At 55.4% G+C, this 13364-nt stretch overlaps 3 protein-coding genes across 3 annotated transcripts; 1 reads left to right on the top strand and 2 right to left on the bottom strand.

The window, feature by feature from the left end:
• Positions 1 to 39: 39 nt before the first annotated feature.
• CERS2 (ceramide synthase 2) lies at positions 40 to 4870 on the bottom strand. The gene is made up of 11 exons (XM_036397840.2): positions 4755 to 4870; positions 3282 to 3455; positions 2751 to 2868; positions 2539 to 2657; positions 2304 to 2361; positions 2178 to 2228; positions 1924 to 2016; positions 1612 to 1740; positions 1422 to 1528; positions 1188 to 1341; positions 40 to 1008 (listed from the first exon to the last, which is right to left on the bottom strand). The coding sequence occupies exons 2-11, from the start codon at positions 3452 to 3454 to the stop codon at positions 880 to 882; spliced, it is 1131 nt and encodes a 376-aa protein (XP_036253733.1). The 5' UTR covers position 3455; positions 4755 to 4870; the 3' UTR covers positions 40 to 879.
• LOC129046964 (translation initiation factor IF-2-like) lies at positions 3503 to 4891 on the top strand. The gene is made up of 2 exons (XM_054517585.1): positions 3503 to 4239; positions 4369 to 4891. Exons 1-2 carry the CDS (start codon positions 3503 to 3505, stop codon positions 4889 to 4891), a joined length of 1260 nt encoding a protein of 419 aa, XP_054373560.1.
• A 703-nt stretch (positions 4892 to 5594) lies between these two features.
• On the bottom strand, positions 5595 to 13337 carry MINDY1 (MINDY lysine 48 deubiquitinase 1). Its single transcript, XM_036397811.2, has 10 exons — positions 12758 to 13337; positions 10714 to 11820; positions 9967 to 10024; positions 9802 to 9866; positions 9542 to 9700; positions 8985 to 9087; positions 8760 to 8902; positions 7528 to 7719; positions 6345 to 6506; positions 5595 to 6266 (listed from the first exon to the last, which is right to left on the bottom strand). Exons 2-10 carry the CDS (start codon positions 11731 to 11733, stop codon positions 6216 to 6218), a joined length of 1953 nt encoding a protein of 650 aa, XP_036253704.1. The 5' UTR covers positions 11734 to 11820; positions 12758 to 13337; the 3' UTR covers positions 5595 to 6215.
• Between the last annotated feature and the right edge of the window lie 27 nt (positions 13338 to 13364).

The raw sequence follows: 13364 nt of genomic DNA, 5'->3' as shown, positions 1-13364 counted from the left end.
TTTTTTTAACTTTTAATATATTTAACCTTTTATTTATTTAAAAAAAAAAAAAAAAAAACCAACCCAAAAAAACAAAGAACAACAAAACACGTTTTGGTCTGACATTGGTTAATGGTCCTTTTCCCCTCCCACCCCTCTGTTCTGGGAGGTCTCACAGCATCCCAAAGGATGCAGGAGACAGAGCCAAGCCCGGCTCCTTCTGTCTTCCAAATAAATAGAAAGGAGGAAAAGAAAAAAAAAAAAGAAAAAAAAAGGAAAAAATCAAGTTGGAAATTTGGAAATTTGTCCTGTTACAGCTGGGAGAGGCCACGGAGAGGGAGAGACTCAAAAATCCATTTAGTGAAGAGAAATGAGAGGATTAAACTCTGTGAGACACCAGGAGTGACTCAAGCCCGCAGCTTCCTTCCCCCAAGTACTTCCATAGTGTCATCCCATCATTGAGGCACTGGAACACCCAGGAATTCCCTGCTCCTCCCTCCCAGTTCGGCTTTTCCAGCCGAACCCAGCTCAGGAAAAAAGGGGGATTTTCCCCCCAGCCCCCGGTGAAGGAACGGTTGGGAAAACGGGAATAACGCAGAGCCCGGCGAGGGGCCGGGGCCGAGCTCTTCGGCCAGAGCCAATCCGAGGGGCTGCGGGGCGGGAAGGAACCGCCCCGGAGGGATGGAGCCGTCCCGGAGGGGTCCCCGCCTGGCCGGGGAACCGCAGTGGATTAAGGCAGCAGGTGAGAGGTGGAAGGGCACCGGCGGTGAGCGTGAGGCAGAGCTGCGGCCCCGCTCCGCAGCAGGGGCGGGCCCGGCGGGCGCTCCGGGGCTCCCGGTGCGGAGCGGCCGGAGGGGCCGGGCCGGTGGCGGGAGGTGGCAGCTCTCGGGTCCGGGGCGCTCAGTCGGTTTTGCGGTGGTTGTTGTTGAGGACAGGGTGGCCATTGGAGAGGGGACCGTTCTTGGCCACCTCCTCCTCCTCCTCAGAGTTGTCCGTCTCCTCACGGTCGCTCCGCTCGTCCTCCACCACCTGTGGGCAGAGGGAAAAGGGCGTTCAGGCAGCAGCTCCCCCCATTCCACTGCCGTGCTTCGGTTTCCCCATTGCAACCACAGCGGCTTCTCCCCACTGAAGGCATCTGGGGGGCCAAGAGCAGTCGGGATTCAGGATCTGGGGGGGTCTCCCCTGACATCCCCAGAGCCCCCTCTCACCTTTCCAGTTATGAACTTCTGGGCCATGCGGATGATGAGGTAGGCCCAGAAGATGTGCAGCACCTGCAGCACCACCATCATGAAGTTGAAGAAGTAGTAGCCAAAGAAAGCAGGGTAGAGGTCCAGCGGATAAACCATTGTGCAGTGCATGATCCTGCCAGGAAAAGCCACTCCTGTCACTGAGACTCCCCCAGCCCCTGCCTCAGTTTCCCCCCATTCCCCAGCAGAGCTCACCAGAAGGGCAGGATGACCAGGCGGGTGATGATGAAGACAGCAGCGAAGACGATGAAGATGTTGTTGCAGGTGTTCCTCCACCCAGCATAGTTGAACATTTTGGCAGACTGGGAGGGCAGAGGGGGTGAGCTGGGAGGGGGCGCGGGATGGGGGACGTGGTGGTGGCAGCAGGGGAGGGGGACACACCGACCTCCAGCAGATAATCCGAGGAGTCGTGCAGGGCCATGATGAGCGTCCCGGCACGGACGTAGTTGGCAAACCAGGAGAAGCTGATGAGGATGATGGTGGCGACGTGGTGGATGATTTGCTCTTTGAAGTCCTGTGCCCAAAGCAATGGGGGAGAGGTTACAGCAGCCTGGATCCCACCCACAGCAAAAAGCCCCATCCCACAGCCCCTGGGTGTCCCCACATCCTCGCAGCTGCTCCCTCCTGCCCACCATGAGGGTGAAGAAAACCCCGCTGAGAAGTCCCAGTGTCCCCCAGCCCATCCCAGAGCCCCCACCTTGCGCTTGACGTCGGAGGCGATGCTGAAGAGCAGGGACCAGTAGAAGGAGAGCTCGATCATGTAGTACCAGTACTGGGAGGGCAGCACGCTCTGGGGGCAAGGGACAGGTTGTGTCCCCCAGAGGGGTTTGGTCCCCTTCTGTGGGCACCATCTGGGTGCCCTGAGGACCCCCAAACCCTCCTGCACCCCCAGTTCCCCCTGGTGCTCAGGAGAAGCCGTGAGCTGGCAGCTGGGATGGGATCTGTGCTCACCTGGATCGGGTACCCCTTCCACACCTCCCGGAGGTCGTAGAACCAAGGTTTCTGCAGGATGGGGAGACACAGGAGTCAGAGGGGCCAGGGGGGCTAGGGGAGCAAGGGGAGGGGGGCAATACTCACATCCACTATGACAGCCATGCCAGCAATGAAAGCAATAAGGTAAAAGGTGAATCTCCAACTGGAAAAAGGAAGCAGACGTTCCTCAGACGGGCACCGGGGAGCAGGAGGGAGGAGGACGGCCCCGGATCCCGCATCTCCCACCCTCCCAGGCAGCTCCTGGCCGAGCTGGGGCTCCCAGAGCCCCCCCCAGGGTGGAGGGACAGTGACACCAGGCAGGAGGAGAGCGGGGTCTCACCTGGCCTCCCTGAACTTCTTGAGCAGGCTGGGCCGGTCCTGGTTGCGGCGGCGGCGGAACCAGCGCTCGACCTGGCGCACGGTGCAGCCGCTCTTCTTGGAGAGCATCTCCACGTCGGCCTGGGGACACCAGGGCAGCCCCACTGTGTCACACAGCCCTGGCTCTGCCACCCTGACCCCCCCAAGCGCCTCTGGGCACCCCCTGAGCCTCACCTGCTTGGGGTGTTTGCTGGTGGCAGCATAAAACCTCTCCAGCACCGCATTGGGGGTGGCTTTTAACCGCACCTTCTCCTTGACGTTCAGGAGCCCGGCCAGGGGGGTGGCCACGTACCTGGGGAAGGAGTTCCTGTCACCTGCGTGATTTGGCCCCATCAAAGCCACCCAGGGACCCACAACCATCAGTGCCTTGGTCTCCCCATCCTGCTGTGCCTCCTCCAGGGTGGGTTTTGCCACAGGGGAGCCCCTCGGGTCCCTCTGTCATAGGCTGTCCCCACTCGGCCCCCCCTTCTCTTGCCATCCCAACAAAGCCGGGTCTGTTCCCATTGTTTACCCAACAAACCACTGCCTCAAGGCCGTGTTTGTGTGGGGAAAAGGGAGCACGTGGGTTTGTTAGGGGGGATCGGGACCCCCAGCCAGGCTGAGCACAAGGTGCCACATCCCAGGGTTCAGCCACAGCCCCCAGGGCACGGGGAGAGCCGGATCGGGGGCTCAGCATCCGCCCCCACCCCCGGGGAAGGGACTCACGTCTCAAAGAGGTGCCGGACAACGAGGAAGAGGAAGGCAAAGGGGAGGGTGATGTACAGGTCAGAGGCTTTGGCATAGACTCGCCCATCCCGGTCCTCCAGGTCAGCCCAGGTGAGGTTTGCCGGGAGCCAGAGCCGTTCCCACCAAAAATAGCTGTACAAGGTCTGAAACATGCTGGGGGGAGGGAGAGGGGGAGAGGTGAGGGGGACATCTCCGAGGAGATGGCTGATCCCACCCCGGCCCCACCAGGCACCCCAATTTCCACCTCGGCTCCCAGGGAGGCGCCGGTGAAATCCCCGTCGGTGCTCGGCTCGGGCACCGAGGGACTTTGCTCCCTGCAGCCCGGAGGTCAGAGGGTGATCATTAACAGGGGCCCCAGTCCTGCTTCCAACCGGAGCTCGGCTCCTGCGACCAGCCCGAGGGCAGAGCCGGGCTCCCGCCTCCGCAGCGGGATCGGGAGAAGGGAGAAGCCCCCGACTTTGGTTTCCCTCCCGTGGGCGCATCCCGCGGCTGATCCAAACCCCATTCCCGCTGGGAAACGGAGGCACGGAGCCCACCGCCAGCCCTCCGAGGCCAGGCACGGCCCCAGCGCGGGATTAGGGATTTGCTGGCGACACAATGAGCACCTTTGTGCCTCAAAAAGGCTTCGGACGGGGGAGCCTTTGGGGGAGCCGCCGCTCGCCGCGGGGTCAGCGCATCCCGGCTCCCCGTCCCTCCCCACCGGCCGATTTCGGGGAACCCCGCGGGGTCGGGATGGGGTCGGTTGGGATGGCACCCCCGGGAAGCGAATCCCCGACACGGATTGTGGCGAGGGCCGGGGCGGCTCCGCTCGGCTGCGGGAGGAAGAGGAACCACCGTGGCCGGTTTCGCAAGGGCGGGCGGGAGGGAGGTGCCGCAATTCCCGACTCCCGCGGCCGCGCCGCGGGCAGGTAACGGGAGGGGAGCGTGGGAGGACGGGGTGAGGCCCCGGTCAGGGCCGGCAGCTCCTTTTCCCCCGGGGCACCGGCGGCACAGCGCGATGTGCCGGCACCGGGGCACGGAGCCGGTGCAGGAGGGGGCACCGCCAGGCCGGACCCCCCTCCCCAAGAGGTGATTTTAGCAGCGATCCTGCTGGAAACCGGCAAAACCCCGACGCTTTCAAGTCGTGGGCAGATAAACGGGACCGGGAGGGATCCGGGCCCGGGGGCTGCGCGCCCTACCGGGCCGGGGGGCAGCGACCGGGGCCCGAGGCCGCTGTGGGCCCGGGGGGGCCCCGCCTCCGCCCGGCCCCGCCCGGGCAGCCCCGGGGGGCCCCGCCGGCCCCTGCCCGAGGGCGGATGGAGGCCCGGGATGGCTCCGGTGCCCGCCCAACGCCCGCAGAAAGGCCCGGCCGCGGGCCTGGCGCGGAGGGGGCGAACGGGAACCATCCCGCGGCCCCCGCCGGGCGGCCCCTCCCGGAGCGGGGCGGCCCCGCGCGCCCCCGGCCGCACTCACCCGCAGCCGCCGCCGGAGCCCTCACGGAGCCGCCGCCGCCCGGAGCCCTCACGGAGCCGCCGCTCGCCCCCCTCCGTCCCGCGCGCGCCCCGCGCCAGGCAGCGGCGGCAGTGACGTCACCGCGAACCCGGGAGTGACGTCACCGCAACGCTGCGGGGAGCGGCGCCCGCCGTGGGGCGGAGCGGGGCCCAGGCGTGAGCAATCGACCGCCGAGACGGGATCCTTGCACCCCCTATAGACCCCAGGGTGCCCCCTATACACCCGCTATGGACAGCCCTATATGTGCCCCATATACCCCCTATAGACAGCCCTATATGTACCATGTGCACCCCATATAAACACCCTATAGACAGCCCTGTATGTGCTCCATATACACCCCACATACCCCCTATAGAGAGCCCTGTATGTGCCCTGTGCACCCCATATACACCCTATAGACAGCCCTATATGTACCCCATATATCCCCTATAGACAGCCCTGTATGTGCCCTTTGCACCCCATACAGACACCCTATAGATGGCCCTATATGTACCCCATACACCCCCTACAGACAGCCCTATATGTGCCTCATACACCCCCTACAGACAGCCCTATATGTGCCCCATATACCCCCCACAGACAGCCCTGTACGTGCCCCATATACCCCCTATAGACACCCCAGAATGTGCCCCATTTGTGCCTCTATGGAACCCCCACTCGCTCCCTGTCGCCGCCTGGCGGCCACGCCGCACCACAGCACCCCACAGAGGGGCGCCCAAACCCGCGGAGGAACCGTGACCCCAAATCCCCCAAACTCCCCCCAAATCCCCCCAGAGAACAGAAGCCCCCAGTGGAGCCAGATCCACGTGCAGGGGGACAAGTCCTTTACTTGCCAAGGGCTAAGGCCACATTTCGAACAGGGGGTGCAGGTGTCCCCCCCATCCCCACGCCCACACCCACTCGAGTCCTGGAGCGTGGACTGAGGTGTGGGACCCCCCTGAGTGGGACCCCCCTGTGTTAAGGCCACTGGGAAGTTTGGGGTGCTCCTGGGGTGGGCTCAGACGGTCACCCCTCATTGGGAATAACATCCCCTACACCGGGAATTCTGTCACCAACACCGGGAATTGTGTCCCCAACATTGGGAATTCCACCTCCTAAAGTGGGAATTCCATGCCCAACGTTGGGAATCGTGTCCCCAGCATTGGGAATTCCATCCCCAACATTGGGAATTGTGTCCCCAACATCGGGAATTCCATCTCCAACGTTGGGAATTGTGCTCCCAGCGCTGGGAATTCCATCCCCAACATTGGGAATTGTGTGGGAATTGTGCTCCCAGCGCTGGGAATTCCATCCCCGACATTGGGAATTCCGTCCCCACCCGCAGCCTCCTCTCCAGCCCACAGGGACCCCCAGGATGTCCCTGGAGGATGCAGAGCAGGGTTTTGGGGGGCCGCAGGCGTGGGGACCCCCAGGCACGGGGTGCTAGAGGAGGGTGCAGTCCAAATCCGGCCTCTGCCGCGGCCGCCGCTCCACCTGTGGGGACAGGGACAGGGCTGAGCTCTGGGGGGACCTGCAGAGACCCCCCCAGGGCCAGCAGCACCCCCTGGTTACCTGCGCTGGGAGCGGCTGAGGAGGAGCGGGCTGGTGAGGATGATGAGGATGAGGATGGTGCTGCTGGTACTCCTCCTGCTGCAGCTGCCGCGCCAGCTCCAGGTCGCTGAGCACCGAGGAGGGGTCCTGGCCCTGCTGCAGCGACAGGGCCACCATGAAATCCTGGCAGAAGCACAAAGAGAGGGGGGTCAAACCCTGCGGGATCCATGATGGGACTCACTCGTTCCCGTCAGATTTTCTAAAAAAAATCCCCCTTGCTCAGGATTTTCTCCTGGGAAGCTGAGAAGCCTCAGCTCCTCGTGTTTGGCTGCTTTGGAATGTGCCTATTTTCTAAATTTTTAAAAAAAAATTTCTAAATGTTTTCTAAAACAATCCCCCTGTCCAGGATTTTCTCCTGGGAAGCTGAGAAGCCTCAGCTTCTCGTGTTTGGCTGCTTTGGAATGTGATTTGGAGATTGTTTTTCCAACACGTGAAGAACTGTTTTTACTTAATGACCAATCCCAGCCAACTGTGCCAGGACTGTCGAGGGAGTCACAGGTTTTTATTATATATATATATATATATATATATATTAATGTTAATATTAATATTTAATAAAATATTACCTTATTTATTACAAAAATATTCAGATTTGTGATATTTTAAAACATAAGAATAATTTTATTATACTACTTTATTATAATACTTAATTTTATTATTTTAAATCGATTATATTATTTATTATAACAAGAATTTTATCATTCGTGTTAAGCCTTCTGTCTGCGTCCTTTCTCTGTTTCTTTAGTATAGTTTTAGCATGGCATTCTATAATAAATATAATGTAATGTAATGTAAGGTAATGTAATAGTGCAATGTAATGTAATAATATTATATTATTAAATAATGTAATGTAATGTAATGTAATGTAATATAATGTAATATGATATGATATAATAATATAATATAATATAATATAATATAATATAATATAATATAATATAATATAATATAATATAATATAATATAATATAATATAATATAATATAATATAATATAATATAATATAATATAATATAATATAATATAATATAATATAATATAATATAATATCAGCCTTCTGAGAATTTTGAGCCAAATTTCATCTCTTCCCTCACCCTGGGGGCCTCACAACACCCACGCCCACTGCCACCACCTGTCCCCACACCTGGTCCACTTGTCTCTGCTGCAGCCGGGGGTCCGGGGGGGCCGGGGTGGCCCTGTCCTTGCCCAGGGGGTGGCTGAGGTGGAACTCGGTGTCACAGAAGCTGCTGTCCCCATCCACGCTGTGCAGGCTCTCCCACACCACCCCCTCCTCCTGCAGGAAGCCCTGGTCTGTCACCAGCAGGTAGAGGTGGCCCTGGGCAGGAGGGACAGTGTCACAGGCGGGTTTTATGAAAAATCCTTTTGCTGGGATCTTTTTCTCCCGAGAAGCTGAGAGGCCTCAGGAACTAAATGTAAACAATGATCATCTGCTGCTGTGGAATGCAGCAGCTGCAGCTTTGATTGGCCTCATGTGGTTGTTTTTAATTAATGGCCAATCACAGTCCAGTTGTCTCGGACTCTCAGAGAGTCACAAGATTTTATTATCATTCCTTTCCTTTCTATTCCTTTCTGATGAAATCCTTTCTTCTATTCTTTTAGTACAGTTTTAACAGAGCATTTTCTTATCATGCAATGTAATGTAATGCAATGTAATATAATGTAATGTAATATAATATAATGACGATATAATATAATATAATGGTGATATAATATAATATAATGTAATGTAATATAATATAATGACGATATAATATAATATAATGACGATATAATATAATATAATGATGATATAATATAATATAATGAAATATAATATAATGAAATATAATATAATGAAATATAATATAATGAAATATAATATAATATAATATAATATAATATAATATAATATAATATAATATAATATAATATAATATAATATAATATAATATAATGCAATATAATGCAATATAATGCAATATAATGCAATATAATGCAATGTAATATAATGTAATATAATGTAATATAATGCAATATAATGCAATATAATATAATGTAATATAATGTAATGATGATGTAATATAATATAATGATGATATAATCTAATATAATGATGATCTAATCTAATCTAATACAATAATGATATAGTATCATATCATAAAATAATGAAATAATAAATCAGCCTTCTGAAACATGGACTCAAGATTCTCATCCCTTCCCTCCTCCTGGGGAACACCACCGCATCTGGTGACCCCGCGTGAGGAACATTCCCACAGGACAGGTGACAGTGAGCCCTGGCTGGGTGTCTGGGGGGCACAGAGGGCTCTGGGGGGGCACAGAGGGCTCTGGGGGGCACAGAGGGCTCTGGGGTCCCACCTTGTGTTTGATCATGGTGCTGAAGTGGTTGTTGCGGAAGAAGACGCCGAGCTCTCCCTCGCGGGCGCGGGCCGTGAGCTCGCACAGCCCGTGGAAGGTCAGCTGAGACGCCGTGGACTCCAGGAACTGCTCTGCCACCAGCCCTGCGGGCACAGCGGGGACGTGGCGGGGCTGGGGGTGCCCGGCGGTGCCCCCAGGGCCGCGGGCAGGGAGCGGGGCCGTTACCTTCGCTCACCAGGCGCGAGTCGCTGGCGTGTTTGCAGGTGATGATCTTCTCCACCAGCTGGTTGTAGCTGAGCTTGCCCACGGCCTGGACCTGCTCGGGGCTCTGTGGGATGGAAGGGACACAGGGTGAGCTCCTGGTGGGCGTGGAGCCAGAGCAGAGGGGTCTGAGGGTCCCTTCTGAGGGAAGGGAGCACCCAGTGCAACCTCCTGCCATGGCCAGAGGAGCCAGGCACTGCCTCAGGTTCAAAGCCCCACCCCAAACATCACTGAGGGCTTTGGGTTGGGAATTTCTGGATCATTTCTGGATCTGGACACCCCCCAAACCACAGTCCTGCTAGACCAGGCTCATCTGGAGCCCCCAAACCACAGGCAGGGACACCTCCTGCTAGACCAGGTTCCTCCAGGCCCCGTCCAACCTGGCCATGAGCGCTCCCAGGGTTGGGACATCCATCCTCAGCTTGGTCACCTCGGCCAGGACGAGCCCCAGCCCCTCTCCAGCCCTGGGGACACCTCTGTGACCCCACAGAAGGCACCAGCAGCCAGGCAGGGGGGCTCACCTGGGGGTCCACCAGCCAGCCGTGGTACAGGGGGATGTTGAGGAGGTCGAAGACGATGCACTCGGGGGTGTACTCGAAATCTGAGACCCCCGTGAACCTCACGTTGACGTCCAGCCCCGTGGAGAGCTTGGGCAGCACTGTCATGGTGTCATTGATGTTCTGGGGGGCAGCAGAAATGCGGGGAGGGGTCACCGCTGAAGGTGCCACCCCAAATCCTGCAGCCAGCGGGGTTGGATGCTCCTCCTGGGGCTGCTCCTCACCTGCTGGAAGTTCAGCTGCAGCCCCTCCGAGGTGTCCCGGGGTTGGGTGGCCAGGATGCAATTCCCTGCGAGGCAGCAGGGTCAGAGTCCCCCCCCAGGGAATGTTGGGGTCCCACTGCAGCCCCCCACCCCAGTTCCTGGTGCCAGAGCAGGGTCCCCACTCACCCAAATGTGCCATCAGCTCCTCGGCCGTGACCACCTCTGTCTGTGGGGGCAGCTTCACCTGGGGGCAACCAGAGCAGGCTGGGCACATCCCATCCCATTGATCCCATTGATCCCATTGATCCCATTGATCCCATCGATCCCATCCCATCGATCCCATCCCATTGATCCCATTGATCCCATTGATCCCATTGATCCCATTGATCCCATTGATCCCATTGATCCCATCCCATTGATCCCATTGATCCCATCCCATTGATCCCATTGATCCCATTGATCCCATCCCATTGATCCCATTCCACCCCATCCCAATGATCCCATCTCATCCCATCCCATCCCATTGATCCCATTGATCTCATTGATCCCATCCCAATGATCCCATCCCATCCCATACCATCCCATCCCATCGATCCCATCCCATTGATCCCATCCCATCCCATCGATCCCATCCCATTGATCCAATCCCATCCCATCGATCCCATCCCATTGATCCCATCCCATCCCATCGATCCCATCCCATTGATCCAATCCCATCCCATTGATCCCATCCCATTGATCCAATCCCATCCCATCGATCCCATCCAATCCCATCCCATCGATCCCATCCCATCGATCCCATTGATCCCATCCCATCCCATCGATCCCATCCCATCCTATCCCACCCCATCAATCCCATCCCATCCCACTGATCCCATCCCATCCCAACCCTGGGCCCCCTCCCCTGGGGATTTGGGGGTGCCCCCAGCTTGCCTTCCACTGGAGGAGGAGGATGTTGATGATGGCCAGCAGCGGGCAGGGCCCGTTCTCGCTCTGCATCACCAGGGCCGTGCGCTGCCCCTTCCACAGGATCCACTTGACAAAGTAAAAATCCCCGGGGGGCTGCGCCCGGGGGGGCTCGGCCGGGGGGGACCCCCTGTCCTGGGGGGCGCCCCTGTCTGGCTGGGGCTGCCCCTTGGGGGACCCCTCCTCCTGTGGGGCCGGCTGCCCCTTGGGGGCCCCCCCTTCCTTCAGGGGCTGCCCCTTGGGGGACCCCTCCTGCAGGGACCCCTCATGCCAGGGCTGCTGCTGCTCCTTGGGGGAGCCCCCCGGGGGTCCCTCGGGGCTGGAGACCCCCTCCTGCTGCCCAGGTGGGCCCCCAGAACCTTCCCGGGAGCTCCCTGCCCTGGGAATTGTGTCACCAACATCGGGAATTCCATCACCGGTACCGGGGATTCCGTCCCCAACATTGGGAATCGTGTCCCCTACATTGGGAATTGTGTCACCAACATTGGGAATCGTGTCCCCAACATTGGGAATTGTGTCACCAACATTGGGAATCGTGTCCCCTACATTGGGAATTGTGTCCCCAGCAACGGGAATTCTGTCACCGACATTGGGAATTCCATGCCCTGCACCGGGAATTTCATCCCTAACGTTGGGAATTGTGGCCCCAACATCGGGGTTTGTGTCCCCAGCACCGGGAATTCCATCCCCAGCATCGGGAAATGTGGCTCCTACACCAGGAATTCCGTCACCAACATTGGGAATTCCGTCCCCAACATTGGGAAATGTGGCTCCTACACCAGGAATTCCGTCACCAACACTGGGATTTCCATCCCCAACATTGGGAATTCCATCCCCAACATTGGGAATTGAGCTCCCAACTTCAGGAATCCCATCCCCAACATTGGGAACTCCATCCCCTACACCAGGATTTGCACCCCCAGCACTGGGAATTCTGTCCCCACCCGCAGCCTCCTCGGGGGGCTCGGGGGTCCCCTCCTGCTCCATGGGACCCTCTGGTGCTGCTCAGGTTCCAATCAGGCTCCCGGGAATGCTCTGGGTCTGTCCAGGGGCAGCTGCATCCCAAAGCTCAGCCTGAGGAGGGAAAATTGGGCTGGTTGAGGAAAATAGCGAGATAATATAACTGTAATCATAAATATAAATTTAATCATAAATATGAACAGAAATGTAAATTTATATATGTATAAATATAAATACACACATATATATCTATATCTATAGATATATATGTATATATACGGGGGCTGGAAATGAAATTCAAATAAATGAAATAAATGAAATGAAATGAAATATTATTTAAAAATAAAATAGAATAAAATAGAATAGGATTAAATTAAATTTAAAAATAGAATAGAATCAAAGAGAATAGAATACAATTTTAAAATAAAATGAAATAGAATAGAATTAAAGATAGAATAGAATAAAATAAATAGAATAGAATTTAATTTAAAAATAAAATAAAATAAAATAACATAAAATAAAATAAAATAAAATAAAATAAAATAAAATTAAATTAAATTAAATTAAATTAAACAAAACACAGTGCCATTTAACAGGCACAAGGGAAGGCGAATTTCAATCCCCACTCACGGCTCCGCCCCGAGCCCGCGGCGGGGCCGGTCCGGCCGGACCGGGGGGTCCCGGGGCGGGTCCGGGGGGTCCCGGGGCGGGGCCGCCCCTCGGTGTCCCCGCCCGGGGTCCCCCCTTCCGTCTTTTCCTTCATTTTCCCCCTAATTCTTGTTTTTCCCCCTTTATTCCTTGTTTTTCCCCCTTTATTCCTTGTTTTTCCTTCTTTAATCCTCGTTTTTCCTTCCTTTCCCCTTCTTTCTTCCTTGTTTATGCTCCTTTTCCCTTACTTTTTAATTTTTTTCCTTCTTTTCCCTTTTTTTTTCCCCCTCCTTTCCCCTTCTTTTATTTTTTTCCTTCTTTCCCCTTCTGTTCAACTTTTTCCCTTTTTCCCCCACCTCTTCCCTTCTTTTTTTCACTTTATCCCTCCTTTTTAACCCTTTACCTTTTCTCCTGCTTTTTCTCCTTCTTCTCTCCTCCTTTATTCCCTTTTTCTTTCTTCTTCCTTCTTTCACCTCCTGCTTTTTCCTCTTTAATCCTCTTTTATTTTTTAATTCCTTCGCGCTCCTTTCGCTTCTCTCGTCTTCCTTTTCCCTCTTTTTTTTTTTTTTTTCTATCTCCCTTTCTTTTATCCTCTTCCCTGTTGGTTTTTTTCCTCCCTTTTTTTTCTCCTTTTTTCCTCTTTTTTCCCTCTTTTTCCCCCTTTTCGGGGCCTGTTTTCCACCTGGCTGCGGCTGCCCCGTGGGAAGGCGGATTTAGGGCGGGGGGAGGAGGAGGAGGAGGAGGAGGAAGAGGAGGAGGAGGAGGAGGAGGAGGAAGAAGAGGATTCAAGGTGTAAATTTTGGGGGTGCACTCGAATTTTGGGGGGCGGCTCTGCGGGCTGAGGGTTGGGCTGGGGGGGGATTTTGGGGTCGCAGCGGAATTTGGGGCTGTCAGAGGGGGCTGGGGGGGGTGTTTGGGGGTTCAGGGGGGGTTTGGGGTCCCGGGAGGGTTTTGGGGTGAAAAGAGGAAATTTGGGGTCCCCCCCGAGCCCCCCCCCGGCGCGGGGGATG

The sequence above is a fragment of the Molothrus ater genome, chromosome 29 (genome assembly GCF_012460135.2).
Source record: "Molothrus ater isolate BHLD 08-10-18 breed brown headed cowbird chromosome 29, BPBGC_Mater_1.1, whole genome shotgun sequence".
NCBI classification, from domain to species: domain Eukaryota; kingdom Metazoa; phylum Chordata; class Aves; order Passeriformes; family Icteridae; genus Molothrus; species Molothrus ater.
The sequence above is the reverse complement of the archived record's forward strand: the minus strand, read 5'-3'. Positions and strand labels throughout refer to the sequence as shown.